This window comes from Trachemys scripta, chromosome 1, assembly GCF_013100865.1.
Source record: "Trachemys scripta elegans isolate TJP31775 chromosome 1, CAS_Tse_1.0, whole genome shotgun sequence".
In the NCBI taxonomy this organism is placed as follows: domain Eukaryota; kingdom Metazoa; phylum Chordata; order Testudines; family Emydidae; genus Trachemys; species Trachemys scripta.
In genome coordinates, this window is record NC_048298.1 from 140,921,970 (window position 1) to 140,942,088 (window position 20,119).

The 20,119-nt window shown below is 42.8% G+C and overlaps 1 protein-coding gene across 1 annotated transcript in view; it reads right to left on the reverse strand.

Moving 5' to 3' along the window:
* Positions 1-20,119, reverse strand: part of CASR (calcium sensing receptor) — a 167,026-nt gene that overhangs the window by 17,884 nt on the left and 129,023 nt on the right. Inside the window, exons 5-6 of the mRNA XM_034787837.1 lie at positions 7,702-7,932; positions 481-604 (exon numbers count right to left, since the gene is read on the reverse strand). Of these exons, the coding sequence (XP_034643728.1) occupies positions 481-604; positions 7,702-7,932 (355 nt within the window). The remainder of the gene's footprint in view (positions 1-480; positions 605-7,701; positions 7,933-20,119) is intronic.

Genomic DNA, 20,119 nt, shown 5'->3' on the forward strand with positions numbered 1-20,119 from the left:
CTCTCTTCCTTAGGAAACCTAACTGTGCAATAAGGGATAAGACTTACATGGCTCTGAGGGGGCTGAGAGCAGGTTTTTTTAGCAGAGGTTAGGAAACGAATGAGCCATGAAAACTGAACTCCCCTCTGCCCTTTAGAGAGGGTCCCAATGAAGTCTATTGGCAGTGCCTTGAGGCAATTTGAACTAGGGAGGCTGCTGCATGTGCTGTACCTATTTTGGGGATGATTGAGAGGTTCATTCTTCAGGTCTGTGAATCTGGCAGCTTTCACTAGCACAAATTCACTTAAAGGAACTAATCATTCATGCATTTTTTCTATGTGATATTCTCTCAGAGGACTTTCCAAGTTCTTTGTTGCTTCAGCTCAGCATTATTCTACCAGACTAGAACAGGGGCTGGGAATTAATTGCTCTTACAAATACAATCCATTAGCGGGGGCTCACAGGAATCTTTGCAAACCACACATGCTTTTTCCGTATTACCTGTTTCATCACTGTATTCCCCATCAGAGCATTTCACGCATTGAAAGCAACAGGTGGGCTCTCCCTCGATGATACCTTTTCTGGTACCTGGGAGGCAATCCGTGCTGCAGTTAGAGACTGGCATCTGCAAGACAAAGAGTAATCTGGTTAAACATGCAAATGCATGATCCAGAACCTTGATGGGGAAGGGGCTCATACATAGGGTGACCAGATAGCAAGTGTGAAAAATCAGGATGGGGGTGGGGGATAATAGGAGCCTATATAAAACAAACCCCCAAATATCGGGACTGTCCCTATAAAATCAGGACATCAGGTCACCCTACTCATACACAGTCTACTCTGTGGTGAGAAATTACAAAATGTGCTAAGGTCAGATACTATGGTGATGAGCACAGTATAAAATTCTGGAGAGATACCCATCCTGAAGATTGGTCGCTCTCTCTCTCTCTCTCTCAATATTTTCCAATTTTCTAACCCAAAAAATGTTGCAGCCAACACAGGGGAATTCTATATTAGACCTTGTCCTAACAGATAAATAAGAACTGACCACAGAAGTAAAAGATAATGGTAGCTTAGGTATAAGTGATCATGACTTGATCACATTTATATTGTGCAAGCAGAATAAACTCTAGACCAGATATATATACATACACTTATTGCTTTAAGGGCCAATTTCACAAAGCTGAAAACAATTATGAGCGAAATCAGCTGGGATGAAGAATTTAATCCCAAACATACAAATGATAATTGAGAATCATTTAAGAACACCTTACTAAATGCCCAGAAAGTCACAATCCTGCTATTGAGGAAGAGGGCTGTGCAGGTTAAAAAAACAATCTGGGCTAGAGGGGAAGTGAAGGCAGCTGTAAAAAATAAAACACACACACTCCAAATGGAAGAAAGGGGAAGTTGATAGTAATTAAAATAAATCAGAAGTTAGGAATTGTAGAAAATTGATAAGGGAAGCCAAGGGACACACGGAAAAATCTGTGGCCAGCAGAAGTAAGGATAATAAGGCTTTTAAAAATATATTGGGAACAAAAAGAATCTTGACAATGTTATTGGTCCATTACTAGATGAAAGAAGTAGAATTATCAATAATAATGCAGAAAAGGCACATTTGCTCAATAACTATTTCTCTTCTGGATTTGGAGAAAAAACAGATAATGCAGTCTCATCATATGGTGATGATAACACTTTCTCAATTTCACTAATATCTCAGGAGGATGTTAAACAGAAGCTACTAAAGTTAGACATTAAATCAGTAGGTCTGGAAAACTTGCATCCAAAAGTTTTTAAAGAGATGGCTGAGGATTGCACTGATCCATTAATGCTGATTTTCAGTAAGTCTTGGAGCACTGGGGAAGTACCAGAAGACTGGAAGAAAGCTAATGTTGTGCCAGTGTTTATTAAGGATAAATGGATTGACATGGGTAATTATAGACCTGTCAGCCTGACATCAATCCCAGGCAAAATAATGAAGCAACTGATACTGGACTAGATTAATAAAGAATTCAACTCATGCAAATCAACATGGATTTACGGAAAATAGATCATGTCAAACTAACTTCATATCTTTTTGATGAGATAAGTTTGGTTGATAAAGTTTGGTTGATGTAATTTACTTAGACTTCTGTAAAGCATTTGACTTGGTGCCGCATGACATTTTTATTAAAAATTGAAATGACATAAAGTTAACATGGCACTCACTAAATGGATTAACAACTTGCTAACTAATAGATCTTAAAATGCAGTTGCAAATGGGGAATTGTCATCAAGCTCATCTGTTTCCAATGAGATCCTGCAGGGATTAGTTCTCGGCCCTACACTATATAATTTTTATCAATGACCTGGAAAAAAACATAAAATCATCACTGATTAAATTTGCAGATGACTTTGTGGGGAAAAAATTGGGGAACTAGTAGATAATGAAGAAGACAGGCTAGAGATTAAGAGTGGTCAGGATTACTTGGTATACTGAGCACAAGCAAACAATATGCGTTTAAATGTGGCTAAATATAAATGTATACATCTAGGAACAAATAACATAGGCCATACTTACAGGATGGGAAGCAGTGACTCTTAAAAACACCTGGGGGTTGTGGTTTGTGGTGGATAATCAGCTGAACATGAGCTCCCAGTGTGTGACGCTGTGGCCAAAAGAGCTAATGCTATCCTGGATGCATAAACAGGGGAAACTCAAGTAGAAGTGCAGAGGTTATTTTATCTGTGTATTTGGCAATGATGAGACCACTGTTGGGACACTGTGTCCAGTTCTGGAGCCCACAATTAAAGAAGGATGTTGATAAATTACAGACAGTTCAGAGGATAGCCATGAGAATGATTAAAGGATTAGAAAACCTGCCTTATAGTGATTGAGCATTTTTGAGTCTATCTACTTAGCTTAGCAAAGTGAAAGTTGAGGGGATGACTTGATTACAGACTATAAGTACCTATATGGGGAATCAATATTTAATAATGGGCTCTTCAGTCTAGCAGAGAAAGGCACAACATGCTCCAATGGCTGGAAGTTGAAGCAAGACAAATTTAGACTGGAAATAGGCATACATTTTTGACAGTGAAAGTAATTAATCATCAGAACAATTTACCAAGGGTCTTGGTGGATTCTCCATCATTGACAATTTTTAAATCAAGATTAGATGTTTTTCTAGAAGATCTGGTCTAGGAATGATTTTGCGGAAGTTCTATGGCCTGTGCAATACAGAAAGTCAGACTAGACGATCATAATGGTCTCTTCTGGCCTTAGAAGCTATGAATCTCTCTCATATCGATGCTCTGATTCTGGTCCTACAGGCCTGTTGCTCAGGTGGTTGCAGGAGAAGCCTGAATATAGCTGGTGCATGGCAATGCAAGGAAGATACATACTCCAATATGGGAGTAGGTAAATTCTGTAAGTGGTGGTCAAACTGCAAGGGTAAAAATGAATTTAGTGCTGGTGGAAAGTGTCAGATTGACAGCCCTGGAGACTGAAATCTGCTGAAAGAACACGTGTAACCGAAAAACTGTCCTCCCTCAACCAGCCTTATCAGTATTCTCCACTTTTGTGTTTGAAGGACCATTTCTAGGGAGAAGAAGGTAGACCACAAGTCCTTGTAATCTCTGCTACATAATAGACACTGATTCCACTGAAAACTCATATTTAGGGTACTATTTTTAGGTTTTAACAGATAAACACCAATAAAACACCCCTGATTAGAAAAAAATTTAAATCAGTGTTTATTCAATAAACACAAGAAATGGTTACTCAATTCATGCTTACTACACCTCTTTCCCAGTGCAGTTTGTTTATATAGGTGATGTCCCTGCTCCCTGGCTTGTATCTAAGGGCTTGTCTACACAGAGCAGTAATGCAGACTACCGGGGTGTGATTTCTGAAATGCATTAATGTGTTATGCATTAATTGGTTGGTATACAATCTGCTGGTGTGCACTAAAGGTTCTCTATTGTGCTCTATATAGAAAAAGCCTTGAAGAACATCCAATTTTTGGACATCTACATAGAACTCAAAAATTGCTAAAAATAAACCCTGAAAAATGAAATGATTAAACTCCGAAAAGCAGAAGCCCAACTCATGTTACTCATAACATCTAAGTGTTATCAGGTGGTAACAAAAGTCAGTTCTTACTGGTCTGAATTTGAATTAGCAGCCTAGAGTTGAAAGGTTCTAGTTACCATGAAACAAACCGCTGAGTCATCCTGTCTCCTTGATATTGCATGATTACTAGTAACTAAAGCAAAGTAAAATGATTTCTTGCCACTCACTTTTACCCAATATCCTCTCCCACACAAATCTCCCCCTCCAACATTGAATAAAACTATTTAATTAACTAAATGTAAAATATACACTACCCTGAGAAAAGGTTTAACCCCTAAAAGGGAGAAGGGGTTAAATTTTTAGGTACTTAGGTGCCTAAAATTGCAGATAGGCACCTAAGGGGATTTTCAAAAGCTCCTAGCCACCTAACTACCATTGAAATGAAGGGAATTAAGTGTCATAGGATAGGGACTCAGGTGCCTAACTGCCATTGAGATCCTCAAAACACCTGGGACCTAAATTCGCACGGCGCCTAAGTTTCTGTCGGTGACCATGCACAAAACTGCCTAAGTTCTGAAGCTGATAGCTGCTTAGTGTGCTTGCTCATGCTGAAGTCCCAGCAGGATTCACAAACTTAGTGTTCCCGGCCTGTGTCATCTATGGGGCCTGATCTATTAGGTGTGCTCAGAGCATGCCCAACCCTACAAAAGACAGCTGGGGACAACCAGGTGGGGACTTTTGGGGCTGGCAAAAATCTATCCAATAGCCCAGAGATTAGGCTACCTGCTATAGTCACCAGGGATGCAGGAGACTTAAGTTTCAATACCTAATTTGGAGCAGGGACTCAAACTTCCACTCCTAGGTGAGTGCCCTAATTACCATGCCCCAGGGTGGGTGTCTCTCAATCTGTCCTTTGGGAGCTGTTCCACTTTGTAGAAATAATTGAATATTACTAGGAGCAGGGTCTTGACTGACTTTCCTACCTCTCAGATCTGTGCCCTAACCACCAGGCTACAGAGTCAATCTCTCTCTTTTTCTCTCTTCTTCCGGCTCAAGGAGTATGTAATTATTTACACAAAATGGAACTGGCTGGCTTAGGTGGCTCCCTAGGATGTGTCTGGGGGCCCAACTCTGGGTCGTGAATTCCACTGAGCAGCAAGGTGCCTAGGAGTTAGGTGTGGGACTGCCTAAATCCCTTTGTGGATCTAGCCACTTGGCACTTTTGAAAATCCCACTAGGCATCTAGCTGCATCTTTAGGCTCCTAACTAGCTTTACAAATCTGACCCAAAGTACCAGAGACTCCATGAAGTCCACAAAGGATTATGCTATAAATAAATAAAGATATCCTATCTCCTAGAACTGGAAGGGACCTTGAAGGGTCATTGAGTCCAGCCCTCTGCCTTCACTAACAAGATGAAGTACTGATTTTGCCCCAGATTCCCTAAGTGGCCCCCTCAAGGATTGAACTCACAACCCTGGGGTTAGCAGGCCAATGCTCAAACCACTGAGCTATCCTTCCCCCCAATTGCTTTTGATTACACATGGAAGCTGTATAAAACCCTAAGACAGATAGATGGTTGGATAGATCAATAGATCACCTATAAATCAATAATAAACTGTTATATGTGAAAGAAGCCTTTCATCCTCAAGGGACTTTAAAAGCTTTACAAAGTTAAAACATGTAGAGAAACACAGGGATTACTACATCTATCCTGATCCAACTAATCACCTCTGTAATAGAACATAACAGCTGTTTCATGGGGTATAGTAATGCCACACAATAGTATAGGTCAGGAAGTGATGATGAATACTGTACTCAACTGATACTGCAGGGGGACCTTAAACCAGAAGAATGTAATTACCCAGTCTAGAATCTGGCCAGAAAATTTGGGCTCACAACTTTTGGGGAAAGTGCCAGAGGATATGTAATGATCAGAATGAGCTACCACCTCGGTTTTGACATCTCTTTTGAAATGAAATTTATTGCTGCTGCTCCCAGATCCAGAACTTTAGCCTCTGAACTTGCCTAGGGAACATAAGAGTCAACTACTCAAGGATGGCAGGGAGAGATCTAACAGGGGCCTATTGGACAGTTGTAGGAACTGAAAGCAACTGGAGGATCATAGGGATAAAGAGTCTGTTGAAGGTAACACTGTTCAATATAGGGCTTTGGGCATGAAACCCCACAGTTCTAGGCCTGTTGCTTATGGTCCTATAAACCTCTGAAGCAGTGTTGCAGTCAGGCGTCTACTCCAAATAACACTGACCCATGGCATGTCTATAGCTCATTCTATCCAAGGATCTCAAAGTATTTTACAAACTTTCATCAGTGATTTTCCAATTCCCTTTGTGAAAGTCAGCATTAATAGGGAAAGTGAGGCAGAGAGAAGGGAAATGACCTTGCCCAGTCAATACCTCTGCAGCAGAGCTAGGAATGGAACCCAAGACTCCTGGCTCTTCAACTCCTGCTGTAGTCTCTCACTCACATTCCTTATAAATATGTAACATGTATTCCCTCAGCTTCTGTGATGTGAGGCAGTGTAGGGGAAAGACAAGTTGAGTGTGGGGATTCTAGACGGATCTCTTAAATGTTTGCCAATCTGAACTTTCATTTTTAAAAAGTGTAAATTTCAGGTAGTGAATAAAACTTTTAAAAGGCGAAGCAAGTATAACTGATGCAGAATCTTCTGCTTGAGCTTTCAGAGAGACTGAAACAATAGCTTTGAGGTGTGAACTGTCCCAATAATTTAAATAGATGCTAAGTCAGCGGTTAACAATGATATTATTATGCTGAAAGATGCTAATGGCTGCAAGTAGCGGATCTAGGAGCCTATCTAGATTAATAGTGCAGCTCAGTTTGCTGTGCACTAAGTGTTCATCTAAACAAGCCCTAAACTCCAAAGTTAATCATAAACCTAATTAAAACCAATGTGCGTGTAAAGTACCTATCAGGTTCAACAAGAGGGGCTGTAGTATATAGTAAACCAGCTGCAGAAAATGGAAGCTATTGCCTGAGAAAATAGATGGCAAGGCATCCCAGAAATAATTTAGAGATTAACAGGTTTGCCCTTGTAGTAAATGCAGGGGCTCAATCAGGATATAGATTAAAGATTGTGGGTATTGGAAATAGGAAGCCAGCAGATGGATTTCTAGCCTCCTGAAAGGAAAAAAATCCCTGAGAGGAAGTAATGCGACTGAGTTGCTTGGGCACAAAGCTTGCTAGAGTGGCAGACCTTGGGATTTCTGAGCAAGGACACTGCCTGCTGTTGTTTGTTTCTATTGTGCTCATGGAAATGGGACTTTGTGTACATTCTCTTCTTAAAAAAACAACAATCCAAACCCAAGAATATACTGACTCATATAATCAATTTCTCTTCCTAACAGAAACAACTTTGCAATGCACCACAGTTTGGCTAGCCAGTGGGCCAAAAGGGGCAACACTATTTTAAATATCAGCATTCTTAACTATGAGAGATTGAGAAGTGAAGCACTAGTTGAGGAGCATGGAAGATATATAAATTAAGATGAATTAGCCCTTAATAACACATGGTGACATAGCAATGGAGGTAGGTGTGTGTGATCTAATTTTCTTGACAAAAGGCTCAGCTTTCAAAGATTTAGGAAACACCGTGGTGAGGGGTTTAAGGTGACTTATGGCACTTACCTCCCTGGAGAATCCACTCCACAGGATTTTGTTTTCATTGATAAAGAGCCTCTCTCCCTTCTTGGCATAAACATTGTAATGTCCGACCTCCTCAAACATGATGGAGCCATCTTCTGGTGACAGGTGCCAATTGATTATCGAGTAATTCCCTATCAGGTCCCCAGACTCATCAAAATCCACTTGCTCCCCCATGTTACTGGTGAAATTTAAATGACGCAGATGCTTCAGTACCTAGAGAGAGAGAAAAAAGATGCCTTGAACACCTGCATATAACAATCCTTCTTGGGCACAGGTCTTCTGGAGCATCAGTACCTTCAGCACAATACCCAAAGCCCTTACCACTTGAGGTGACTTCATTACCTCAGAGCAGTAGCAGGCTCCTGTCTTGTATGTGGACCAGTCACTAAACGAGGATATCACACCACTTAGCCAGCCTGTGACATACAAACCACACTCCCCACCTTCTCTGAACTATCAGTTATTGACTGACATGGAGCTATTGCTCAAAGCTTTTTTCTTCATTTTATAAAAACTACACTGCTTTCCAGATGGAACATTAAACTAAGTCTCTTGACAACTTGCAGGCACTAGAGATCTTGTGGCATTTTCCCAGAATTGTGTTGATCTGGCATCCAAGTCAAATTGCAATATGGATAATTATATTCTGCCTCTGTACATTCTCCCTGCAGTTTAGCTAGAGTATTCTTCACTTCCTGTCTTAAACTCTGATGTGGTGTTGGTGTGAGCAGTTAAACAATCCTAGGAAGACTGATGTTGCCATACCTGATAGGGACAGTTGGCCATTTAGTCTAATATCTTGTCTCTGACAGTGCCTAGTACCAGGTGTATCAAAGGAAAGGACAAGGACCCTGTACTGACAGTTAAGGAATAGCTTCTCCTTATAGGAAGTTTCTTTCTAATCCCTGCCAGTTAGTTGCTGCTTTATCCCTCAAGCATGACATTTATTCCCTTATAGCATTTTCTCCTATTTACAGTAACTGTGGATGTTCTCATTGCTCATACTTATTCATTACTCATTTGAATAATTACATTTCTATAACATACTTAAAAGAACATATCTTGACTCCTAGATGCCCTTGACATCAGTTATAAATATATTACATAATCAAAATAACTCAATGAGCAGCACATTCCCCATTCCTATGCATACAACCTCAGACAGCAAATCAAATCAAAACCAGGCCTGCCTATCTGAGCCCTCCAATCAGGCAGGTGTAGCTGTGGGGAGGGGGGAGAGGGATGGAGGCAGTAGCAGTTCCTCTTTTCTGAATCTGGGGATCTCTCCTTGGATATGGGACAGAGGCTTCAAATCATCTCTACCTTCATCTCTACTCACAGCGTCGACAACACTTGAAGGACAAAGGAAGCCTCATTAGACAAGAGATCCTGTCTGAAAGGAGTTCAGTCAGTAAGACTGCTAAAGCATGTGGTGAGAGAAACCTTTTGCTTTGAATTCACTTAGTTTGTTAAGTTAGGTGTTAGTTGCATTTTACCTTCATTTCCTTTTAACCAATTCTAACTTTTATGCCTCATTACTTGTAACCACTTAAAATCTATCTTTCTGTAGTTAAGAAACTTGTTTTATTATTGTTCTCAACAAGTGTGTGTTTGGATTGAAGTGTTTGGGAAACTCCATTTGAGGTAACAAGATTTGTGCATATCATTTTCTATCAATGAAATGAAGGACTTTATATGAGCTTGTGTTGTCCAGGAGAGGGCTGGGCAGTACAACATGCACATTTCTGGGTGGGAGAGGAAGTCTGGGACTGGGAGTTTGCTGGTGTTGCCCTGCAATGTAATTCATAGGTGTCTGGCTATATCACTCATACAGTATAGCGGGGAATGATTTACATGCTGGAGGCTGTGTGTGAGCAACCAGGAGTTGTGTTGCTTTCACAGCGAAGACTGCTGTAGACTTTTGGGTAAGGGAAAAAACCGTTATCTACCTTTTGTAACTGTTGTTCTTCGAGATGTGTTGCTCATGTCGATTCCATTGTAGGTGTGCACGTGTCCACTTGAGCGGCCGTCAGAGATTTTTGCCTTAGTGGTACCTGTAGGGCCGGCTGTGGAGCCCCCTGGCCCTCATGCCACAGTATATCAGGTGCCGCCGGCTCTACGCCCTCTCTGTTAATTCTTGCCGACCACTCCGATAGAGGGGCAGGAGGGCAGGTAATGGTATGGACATGAGCAACACATCTCGAAAAACAACAGTTACGAAAGGTAGGTAACCATTTTTTCTTCTTCAAGTGCTTGCTCGTGTCAATTCCATTCTAGGTGACTCACAAGCAGAATCAACAGAGGGGAGCTCAGAGTTCACAGTCTCGCAGCTTGCAGCACTGCTCTGCCAAAGCCAACACCGTCTCGAGCCTGCTGAGTCAGGGCGTAATGCGACACGAATGTGTGGACAGACGACCAGGTCAAGGCCCGACAGATCTCCTGGATTGGCACCTGCGCCAGGAAAGCTGCTGATGACGCCTGCGCCCTAGTCGAATGAACCGTCGCGATCACTGGCAGGGGCACCTTTGCCAGCTCATAGCAAAAGTGGATGCAGGCCGTGATCCAAGATGAAATTCTCTGGGCTGAGACTGGGCAACCTTTCATCCTGTCAGCGACAGCAACGAACAACTGCATTGACTTACAGAACTGCTTTGTTCTATCAATGTAGAAGGCCAGTGCCCATCTGACGTCCAGGGTATGTAGCCTGCGCTTGTCATCCGTAGCATGAGGCTTTGGTAAGTAAATATCTTGACCAGTGTGGAACTGGGAGATGATCTTGGGCAGAAAGGCCGGGTGCGGACGCAGCTGGACCTTGTCCCTGTAGAAGACCATATAGGGTGACTCCGACGTGAGCGCCCTGATCTTGGACACCCTACAGGCCGAAGTTATAGTGACGAAGAAGGCCACTTTCCAAGAGAGAAGCAGAAGGGAGCCAAGGGTTCGAAGGGGGGACCCATGAGTCTGGACAGCACAAGATTCAGGTCCCAAGGGGGGACTGGGTCTTGGACATGCAGGTAAAGGTGCTCCAAACCCTTCAGGAAACACCCCGTCCTGGGATGGGCAAAGACTGACCGGCCTTGAAACAGAGGGTGGAACGCTGAAATGGCCGCCAGGTGTACCTTGATCGAAGATAGTGACAGACCCTGGTGCTTAAAGGTGCAGTAAATCGTCCAGTATGTCCTGTAGCTGGGCCTCAGCCGCACTATTTGACAATCCGAGGCCCAACACATGAACTGCTTCCACTTTGCCACGTAGGTCACCCTGGTGGTTTTCTGCTGCCCCTCAGGACCTGCTGGACACCAGTGCAACACCCCCGTTTGACCGCACTCAGCCACCCAGCAGCCAGGCTGTCAAGTGCAGCTACTCCAGGTTCGGGTGCAGCAGGTTGCCGTGGTTCTGTGACAGCAGATCCAGCCGAAGAGGTGTCTGCAGTGGGATGGCTGCCGAGAGACTCAGCAACATGCCGAACCAGCGTTAATAAGGCCATGCCAGGGCTATGAGGATGATCAATGCTTTGTCTTGCTTTACCTTGAGCTGGACTCTGTGGATCAGCAGTACTGGCGGGAAGGCGTACATCAGCGCTCCCGACCACGGAATCAGGAAGGCATCCAACAGGGGAGCCTTTGTCCCTGCACTGCAGAGAACAGAACACATGGCACTTCCTGTTCTGTCTGGATGTGAACAGGTCCACTTGGGGAGTCCCCCACCTGCAGAAGAACAGGCTGACCACCTCCGGATGGAGCGATCATTCGTGGCGAGATGAGAAGGTCCTGCTGAGGCGATTCACCAGGACGTTCTTGGCTCCGGGTAGGTGGGCGGCTACCAGATGAATGACACAAAAGTCCCAGAGGCTGAGCGTTTCCTGACAAAGGGCTGAAGACCTGGCTCCATCTTGCCAGTTGATGTAGTACATTGCGGCTGTATTGTCCATCAGGACCTGCACCACCTTGCCCTTCAGGGGGGCAGGAATACCTGGCAGGCCAGGCGCACCACTTTTTAGCTCCCTGGCAGGAGTGTAGGTCTCATACCGCTCCTAAGAGTGGCGGACCTTTCAGGGGGCTGGACACCCAGCCAGGGAGGCTGGATCACGTGGCTCCAGAACAGTCTGATGGGCAGGCCTGGGTCCCTTGATAGATGACCCCCGGGCCATCTTGCTCAGTGCCAGGGAGTGCTTCTTGGCCTTCTTCTTTGGCACCGGCAATGGTGAACGGTGCCGTGAGGAGTTGGGTGCTGGCGGTGCGCTGCGCATGGAGGCTGAGGCACTTGGTGTGACCTGTCCGGACGGCTCGGAAGCTGGACAGAGGGCGGACTCCATCAGGAGAGCCCTGAGGTGGATGTGCTGCTCCTTCTGGGTGCGGGGCCAAAAGTTTTGCAGATCCAGCATCATTCCTTAATATGTGACTCCCCCAGGCACTTAAGGCAGCTGCTGTGGGAGTCACTCACAAGCATAATCCGAGTGGGGCTTGAACCCAGAGACTGGGGCATTCCCTGCCTGGGGCAAAGTCCTGCTGGGATCCTAACTACTAACTAACTCATACTTAACAATTATTTAAGAACTGCTTGACAACTACTTAAGACTAGCAAAGTGAAGTATATACAATGGCCTTAAGGCACGAAGCTCGAAATGGTAGACAACCACTAGCTCTTGCCAAGCAAGAGAGGCGCTCCGTCTGACTACCACGGGTGGTAAGAAGGAACTGAGCGGGCTTAGGGCCGGCAGCACCTGATATACTGCGGCATGAGTGCGTCCCTCCAGGGGGCGCCACAGCACGCCCTACGGGTACCGCTAAGGCAAAATCTCCGACGGCCATGCATGTGGGCGCGCGCACACCTAGAATGGAATCAACATGAGCAAGCACTCGAAGAAGAAACCTTATTGCTTCACATTTGACTTAGCTTGATAAAGTTTAGGAATTAGAGTGCGATTTTATCTTTTATTTCTTTTTGTAACCAATTCTGCACTTCTATGCCTATACCACTTATAGTCACTTAAAATCTATCTTTCTGTAGTTAATAAACTTATTTTAATGTTTTTTCTAAGACAGTGTGTTTTTGACAGAAGTTTGGGGAATCTACTCAAGTTACAAAGGCTAGTGCATATTCATACCCTTTGATGGAATGACAAACTAATTAATGAGCTTACTCTAATCAAAGGAGTCTTGAACAGTCTAAGGCAAACATTTCTTGGGTGCAAGATGGGGACTAGGGAAATGCGGGTGTCACCCTATATGTAATTCAAGAGTGGCTGGGCATAGCCTGCTAGTATTTGTCTGGGGGTGATTTGCATGCCAGAGGCTGGGATAAGTTGGCAAAGTGGCAGCTCATAAAGCAAAGCAGGGCATGGTGCTCACCAGACTGGTGAGTTAAGGGGCACAATGATCCAACAATTCAGATTTGTACCCTGCAGCATGTCACAGTCTCCTTTATTGATTTGCTAGGAATTCATTGAAGATGAACTGACTTATGAAGTCTTTCACCTCTGTGAGAGAAATAGTGTAATGGGAGTACAGACTTAGTATAAACTTTAATTATTTCCATTTCAAATGGAATTCATATTGATCAGCTGTAAAGTAACTTTCTGCTTTGAGATGGACAGTTAATAAAGAAGTCAAGCTGTGTAACCTTTTACCCAGTTAGACTATAATGGTTCTTAAGTTCCCAAATTCTCTCGTTTGCAAAGGAAAGATGTGACATCAGTCATGAGATGTCTGAATTTATTTTTAATAATTGCTGACAAAAGCATGATTTTAATGTTTGTTTTTTCGGTCAGAAACTTTTGCAACAAAATATTGCTATGGATATTTGAGGCAGGAACAGATATCAATGCATAACTATTTCACTCAGAAGAGGGCTATGGCAGCTTCCTTAAAACTCTGATTCTTGTGCTTCTTTCATTTTAGATATTTTGGGGGTTCACATGTTCCCACTGCATGTGGTTTGAAACAATGGATATTTCAAGAAAACTGCAGGCTTTTCTAAACTGACATTATGCCAAAGTTTGCCTCACTTCAGCTGAATTGGGCCATGCTGCTGGAGTCCAAAGCATACATGATTTAGACCTTGGAAGAGGTGCCATGAGGTGGAGCAAGCTAGAATTGCAACCATAAAGATCAAGGTAAAGGAGAAGGCCTTGGTTCCTGTGGCTTAACACGACGTTTGAACCGATGCTCCCACTTCCTGAGGCAAGCCTACAAGAAGACAACACTGATGGGTTATGCCAGCCCCTGACCAGTCTGCCAGTACCCATAAAGCCCTGCTAGCACGAAGCAGAGTCCCAGCAACATTATCATCTGGTTTCTTAACTGCAGCTACACTTCTATTCCATGTGAGTCTAAGGACTGCAAGAGTTGGAGACCCCTTTTATCTTAGGTATCTTATTTTTCCTTTTTTCTACTTTTTCCTTTTGCTTTTATTAACTGAGAGACTTCCCAGCCTTTTATTATTTAGGGTGTGAAAGTATGGCTGGTTGCCTGCATGTGTGTATGAGCCCACATGGGAAAGAAGCCAGATAGAATGAGTCTTCAATTCCAAAACAGCCCTAAACCATGTCTCATAAAATCATTGAATGTGTGTTTCTTATTCCATACAAGTGTCCCAAAGAAACTATACTGTCAGCTATAGAGTTTTAAGTGAGAGCTGTTAAATTTCTGCTTATTGAAGTCTCAATAGCTCTGAATCTGTGTTGGGGATGGAGAAAGGAGAGCCATCATACGTAACAGTGAAATCCAAGGAGGACACTTTAATTGGCTTTTGGGTTGTAAGACTTAGCTGTAAACAATAATTTGGTTTCAGTACTAAAATATTCAGCCAGCTAAATTGGCTGCATTGCTGTGAGTGAAGATCACTAATTGGGGGTTATAACTAGGGCCCTACCAAATTCACGGTCCATTTAGATGAATTTCATGGTCATAGGATTTAAAAAATCATAAATGTCATGATTTCAGCTATTTAAATCTGAAATTTCAGTGTTGTAATTGTAGGGATCTTGACCTAAAAAGGAGTTGGGGGGGGGTCGCAAGGTTATTGTAGGGGGTGTTTGCGTTACTGCTGCCTTTACTTCTGCACTGCTTCTGGTGGCAGCGCTGCCTTCAGAGATGGGCCGTTGAAGAGTGGTGGCTGCTGGCAGGGAGCCCAGCTCTGAAGGCAGAGCCACCTCCAGCAGCAGCGCAGAAGTAAGGATGGCATGGGATAGTATTGCCACCCTTACTTCTGTGCTGCTGCCTGCAGAGCTGGGCCTTCAGTCAGCAGCTGCCATTCTTCAGCTGCCCAGCTATAAGGGCAACAATGTAGCTGTAAGGATGGCACAGTATGGTATTGCCACCCTTACTTCTGTGGTGCTGCTGGCACTGCACTGCCTTCAGAGCTGGGTGCCTGGCCAACAGCCGCCGCTCTCCGGCCACACAGCTCTGAAGGCAGCGCAGAAGTAAGGGTGGCAACACTGCGACCCCCCTGCAACTCCCTTTTGGGTCAGGATCCCCAATTTGAGAAATGCTGGTCTCCCCTGTGAAATCTGTATAGTATAGCGTAAAAGCATGCAAAAGACCAGATTTCATGGGGGGAGACCAGATTTCACAGTCTGTGATGCGTGTTTCATGGTGTAGCCTGACCCAAAGCTGGGTAAATAGAATTATAACTTAAGGATTAACAGGTTCTTGTCCCAAGATCAGGCCCAGTTAGATTATTGTAAAATTATCATATAATTTGGGAACCCCGATGTGCACAGGTGCAACACTCACACTATAGGAACCCTCTCTATATATAAATATATGATTTATTAATAATTTAGCAAAGCTTATACACACACTTAAACTTAAGAAAGCAGATAGCGATAATACAAAAAGTACATTTGGACATCCATACTTACACCTTTATCTTTCATACTTAACCATTATCTTTCTAATCACCGTCATCGTCCTCATCTTCCCCAATGGCCATCATTCTGACCCCTCCCAAGGTCTACATCTTTTCCAACCTATCTGCTGTCCCGGGATGTTACTTTTATAGTAGGTTACGCTAATGCTGCCATGACCAATGCATATTCAATAGAGGTCCTTATTTGTATTTCCTCCCCTTAAGGTTTCCATTTTCTATAGGTTAGTATATGTATGATGTTACCCTTTTAGCATACACGTCAATTTGCTGTCATGGCGGCTTTGCGGTCGGAGGCCCTGTCCGGAACTTTCCGGATGCTGGTGTCAGCGATGTTCTGTGCTGGGGTCAGCTGTGTTCTATGGGTGGCTGATGTCAGTATTCTGGACAAAATTCCCCCTCTGGCATGCCACTTTCAGTTCCCTATAACTTATGAGTTACTTAAGTTTATCTATACCAAAGGTTATAGGCCTCAAGCCTCACACTATCTACTAAAGCCAAATCTTACAGGATAAAAGCCTGAAGGTTCCTTGCATTACTACTAAATATAATAAAGCACGATAACAAAGCAATGAATATAATACAGGTATGCTGGCCCACTGGGCAACAATGGCCATGAATTTGGTAGGGCCCTAGTTATAACTAAATGGAGAGAAACCTCCTGGATTCCTGTTTTAAGACTTAATGAGGATTGATTATCTGCTGCATTAATCTGATGATTTGACTAAATTGATTACTTAATTCCAATCCAATATTGCTTCTGATTTGTTGACTTTTGATTTGATAATTGTATTATTCAATTTTTAGATAAGTTTAGTAGTGTTTAGTACTGTGGGTGGTTGTAATAGTAGTTTAGCCTTAGTGACATGTTTTCTTAGTTTTATGTTTGTTAATTAACTTTAATAAAATTTATGAAAATAATACTTAGTCATATTTCTTTCAATAACTACCAAGAATCAGAACCTTTGATTCAGAATCCTGGTTGGCATCAACCAGTCCACCTAGGAACTTAATCATCTTTCTCTAAGTTAACAATATGAAACATGTTGGGCCTTGCATTGACATTCTACAGCACCAATATGGCAAGAGTGCAGAGTAAATAAAAATAGATTATTAAAAAAAACAAAACTTTTTTATTTAAGTTGAAATTTTTCTTTTAATTTAAATTAAATACAGGGTTTTTTTAAAACACGTTTAAAATAAAATTTGAAATTGACAACATATTTTTAAAGCCTAAACTTATTATAATCTATTAAAATAATTTAAATTTAATACAAAACATAATATTAAGAAATACGTGTTTGCTGCCAAGTTTTAAAGAAAGTCAAACCATTGAACTGATGAAAGTTGATGGCTAAGCACCTGGAATCAGAGTTTTTTGACATGCAAAATGTGCTAAACCAGCTTTTGTTAGCAACAACCCCTTTTCATACAGTTCATTGACTAGTTTATTCAAAGTTACAAAACCATCCTGGGGTGAAAAAGTAGGAAAGCTTGTTTTCCTCTTCCAATCTATGAATAAAAACTAGGTGTGAGAGGATGAGATCATTTAGTTCTAAAATATTGAAGGACATGGTGACCAGAAACAAAGTAAAACTATTTCTCCATGCTTATTTCCCCCCTTCCTCCCCCACAGTTCCTCATATCTCCTTGTCAATTGCTGGAAATGGGCCACTTTCATTACCACTACAAACAGTTTTTTTTCTCTCCTGCTGATAAAAGCTCACCTTAACTGATCACTCTCCTTATAGTGTGTATAGTAATACCCATTGTTTCATGTTCTCTGTGTATATATATATATATCTTCCTACTGTATTTTCCACTACATGCATCCAATGAAGTAGGCTGTAGCCCACGAAAGCTTATGCTCAAATAAATTTGTTAGTCTCCAAGGTGCCACAAGTACTCCTGTTCTTTTTGCGGATACAGACTAACACGACTGCTACTCTGAAATCAGCGTACTATAATTCATCAACTGCAGATAATATTTTATTTAATAAATCAGTGATTTTAAACTGAAAAACATGTTGTGATAAACTTCTTTTTGTATATATCCAGCATGGCTGAGGTAGTTTTAGTTAATAAAAAAATTAAAATGCTGTTTTTCAACATTTTTAATTAAATTTGAATTTCTATCAAATAGTGCTCGACACAAATCACAGGCAAAAAATTAATCCTCATCTATTAAATAAGAAATACTTTACTCACAATTTTCTAACAATGTAAAAATTAAGAATCTGAATAAATGTAAATTAAGCTATATAATTGCTTGAATAAATATGAAAAAATATAGTGTATTCTCCTTGTTAGCAAAAAGAAGCACCAAATTTTGTGTAAATGCTATATTTGGTTGCAAATTGTGTGTTTTAATGGTTACCAACTAATGAGAATCAAGCTTTCTTCAAGAAAATAACTAAAAGGTACAAATGAAAAATATGATTAAAACCAATTATTTAAATCTAGGTTTTCTATCTGCTGATTTAAATAATAATTAAGATCAGTGATTTAAATAGCTTTGCTTTAAATCATGGAGTGCATGAAGGTGAGCATTACATGACTCATGTCGTTAGGTATTTACTGCCATTACAGAGAACACCATTAATCATGGTTAGTTTTCTCTATTTGTTCAACATTGATACATATTAAGTGGTACCTCTTCCTCCCTGTTTGCCCATTCTGACATAATGACCATTCTAAGTGTTTGAAATGCAGTATCTGTTCAGTGTCTCTACATGTGGCCATGTATTGTCGCAAGAACATATACTGAAGATTTCATAATCGGGGTCACTGTCTTTTGGGGCACGGCTGCTCTGGACAAAAAGTCTGCAATGAACATCACGGACTCTCTTTTGCTTTGTACCTCCAAGAGATATTTTTGAATTTTCATAAATATCCTTTGAAAATATTGTGGAGCTGATAGCAAAGGTTTTTTGAAGGTGGATTCCAAAGATTTGCGGTCACTGTCCTCATGGATATGATCATGTTACACAAGATACTGGTCAAACTTGAAGCATGCTAAAACAATGGTTGGCATTCCTTCTCTGTTTGAGCATAGTTATACCTTGTAGCAAAGAGTGTTCTAGAAGCAAATGCTACAGGCTAACCGTCTTGTAACAATGCTGCTCCAAATCCTTATTCATTGGCAGCACACTGAATAGTTACAGATTCCTTCACATCATAATATTTTAGGACTAGATGGTTAGTCACTAGCTCTTAGATTTCTTTGAAAGCATCTTGCTGTTGGGATGCCCAGCCCCATCCAGCATCTTTATCAGGCAATTTCCTCAGAGGCCCTTTGATCTGGGAGAGTTATGGCAGGAAGTTGGATGGATAACTAGGAGATCCCACAAAGTTCTGTATGTCTTGCATATTTTGTGAAGAGGCAGTGTCCAAAATGGTTGGACCTTCTCTGGGCCTGGTTTTACGCCCTCTGCAGTTAGAAGTCCAATACACAGCACTGCTGACAGGCGCAGTCCCATTTTTTTCTTATTCAGTTTTAGATTCACTGATGTGCTCTATATAAAGTAGTTCTGTCAGGGTACCATCATGATCAGCAATAGCCTCTGTCAGTATGTCCACACTGCAATGGAAAACCCATGGCTGGTCCATGCCAGCTGACTCGGGCTGAAAGGGATTGGGCTAAGGGGCTGTTTATTGTGGTGTAGACATTAGGCTTTGCAAAGGAATTTCCTAACCACGGCTACTTTACTTTTAAAGAGCACTAGAGAGTTACACATCTTTGGAAAACAAGAAACAATTCTGTATGCACTCTTTGAGTCTGATCTCAGCCCTCCTGTGTGCCCTGGGTTTGGTCAGTGTCCATAGGTAGCCCTTCCTGATTCTCTCTCCTTAGCCCAGTCTTCTGGCATGAGGCAATGAACAATCCCCCTTCACAGAGAGCATTCCCTCTTAAATATAGCCTCTAACCCCTTTGGCCATGGGCCCAGAATGATGAACAGGAGCTCATTTCCTGCCAGGCTTCTGTGTAGAGCAGTAGTTTTCAAACGGGTTGTGGAATGTAAGGCACTGGGTCGCAGTGGCTCTGGTCAGCACCACCGACCGGGCCGTTAAAAGTCCCGTCGGCAGTCCTGCCCGGCTAAAGCAGGCTAGTTCCTCCCTGTTCTGACACCGCGCTGCACCCCAGAAGCGGCTAGCAGCAGGTCCGGCTCCAAGGCAGAAGGGCCATGGGCGCTACCCCAGCCCCGAGCACTGGCTCCACACTCCCAATGGCCGGTTCCTGGCCAATGGGAGCTGGGGGGGATGGTGCCTGCGGGTGAGAGCTCCATGGAGCCGCTTGCACACCTCCACCTAGGAGCCGGACCTGCTCCTGGCTGCTTCCAGGGCGCAGCGTGGTCCCCGGTGCCAGGACAGGCAGGAAGCCTGCCTTAGCACCCCCACTGAACTGCTGACTCAGAGCTGCCTGAGGTAAGTCCGTGCTGCAACCCCGCATCCCAATCCCCTGCCCCAGCCCTGAGCCCCCCCAAACCCGGAGCCCCTTCCTGCACCCCAAACCTCTCATCCCTGCCCCCCC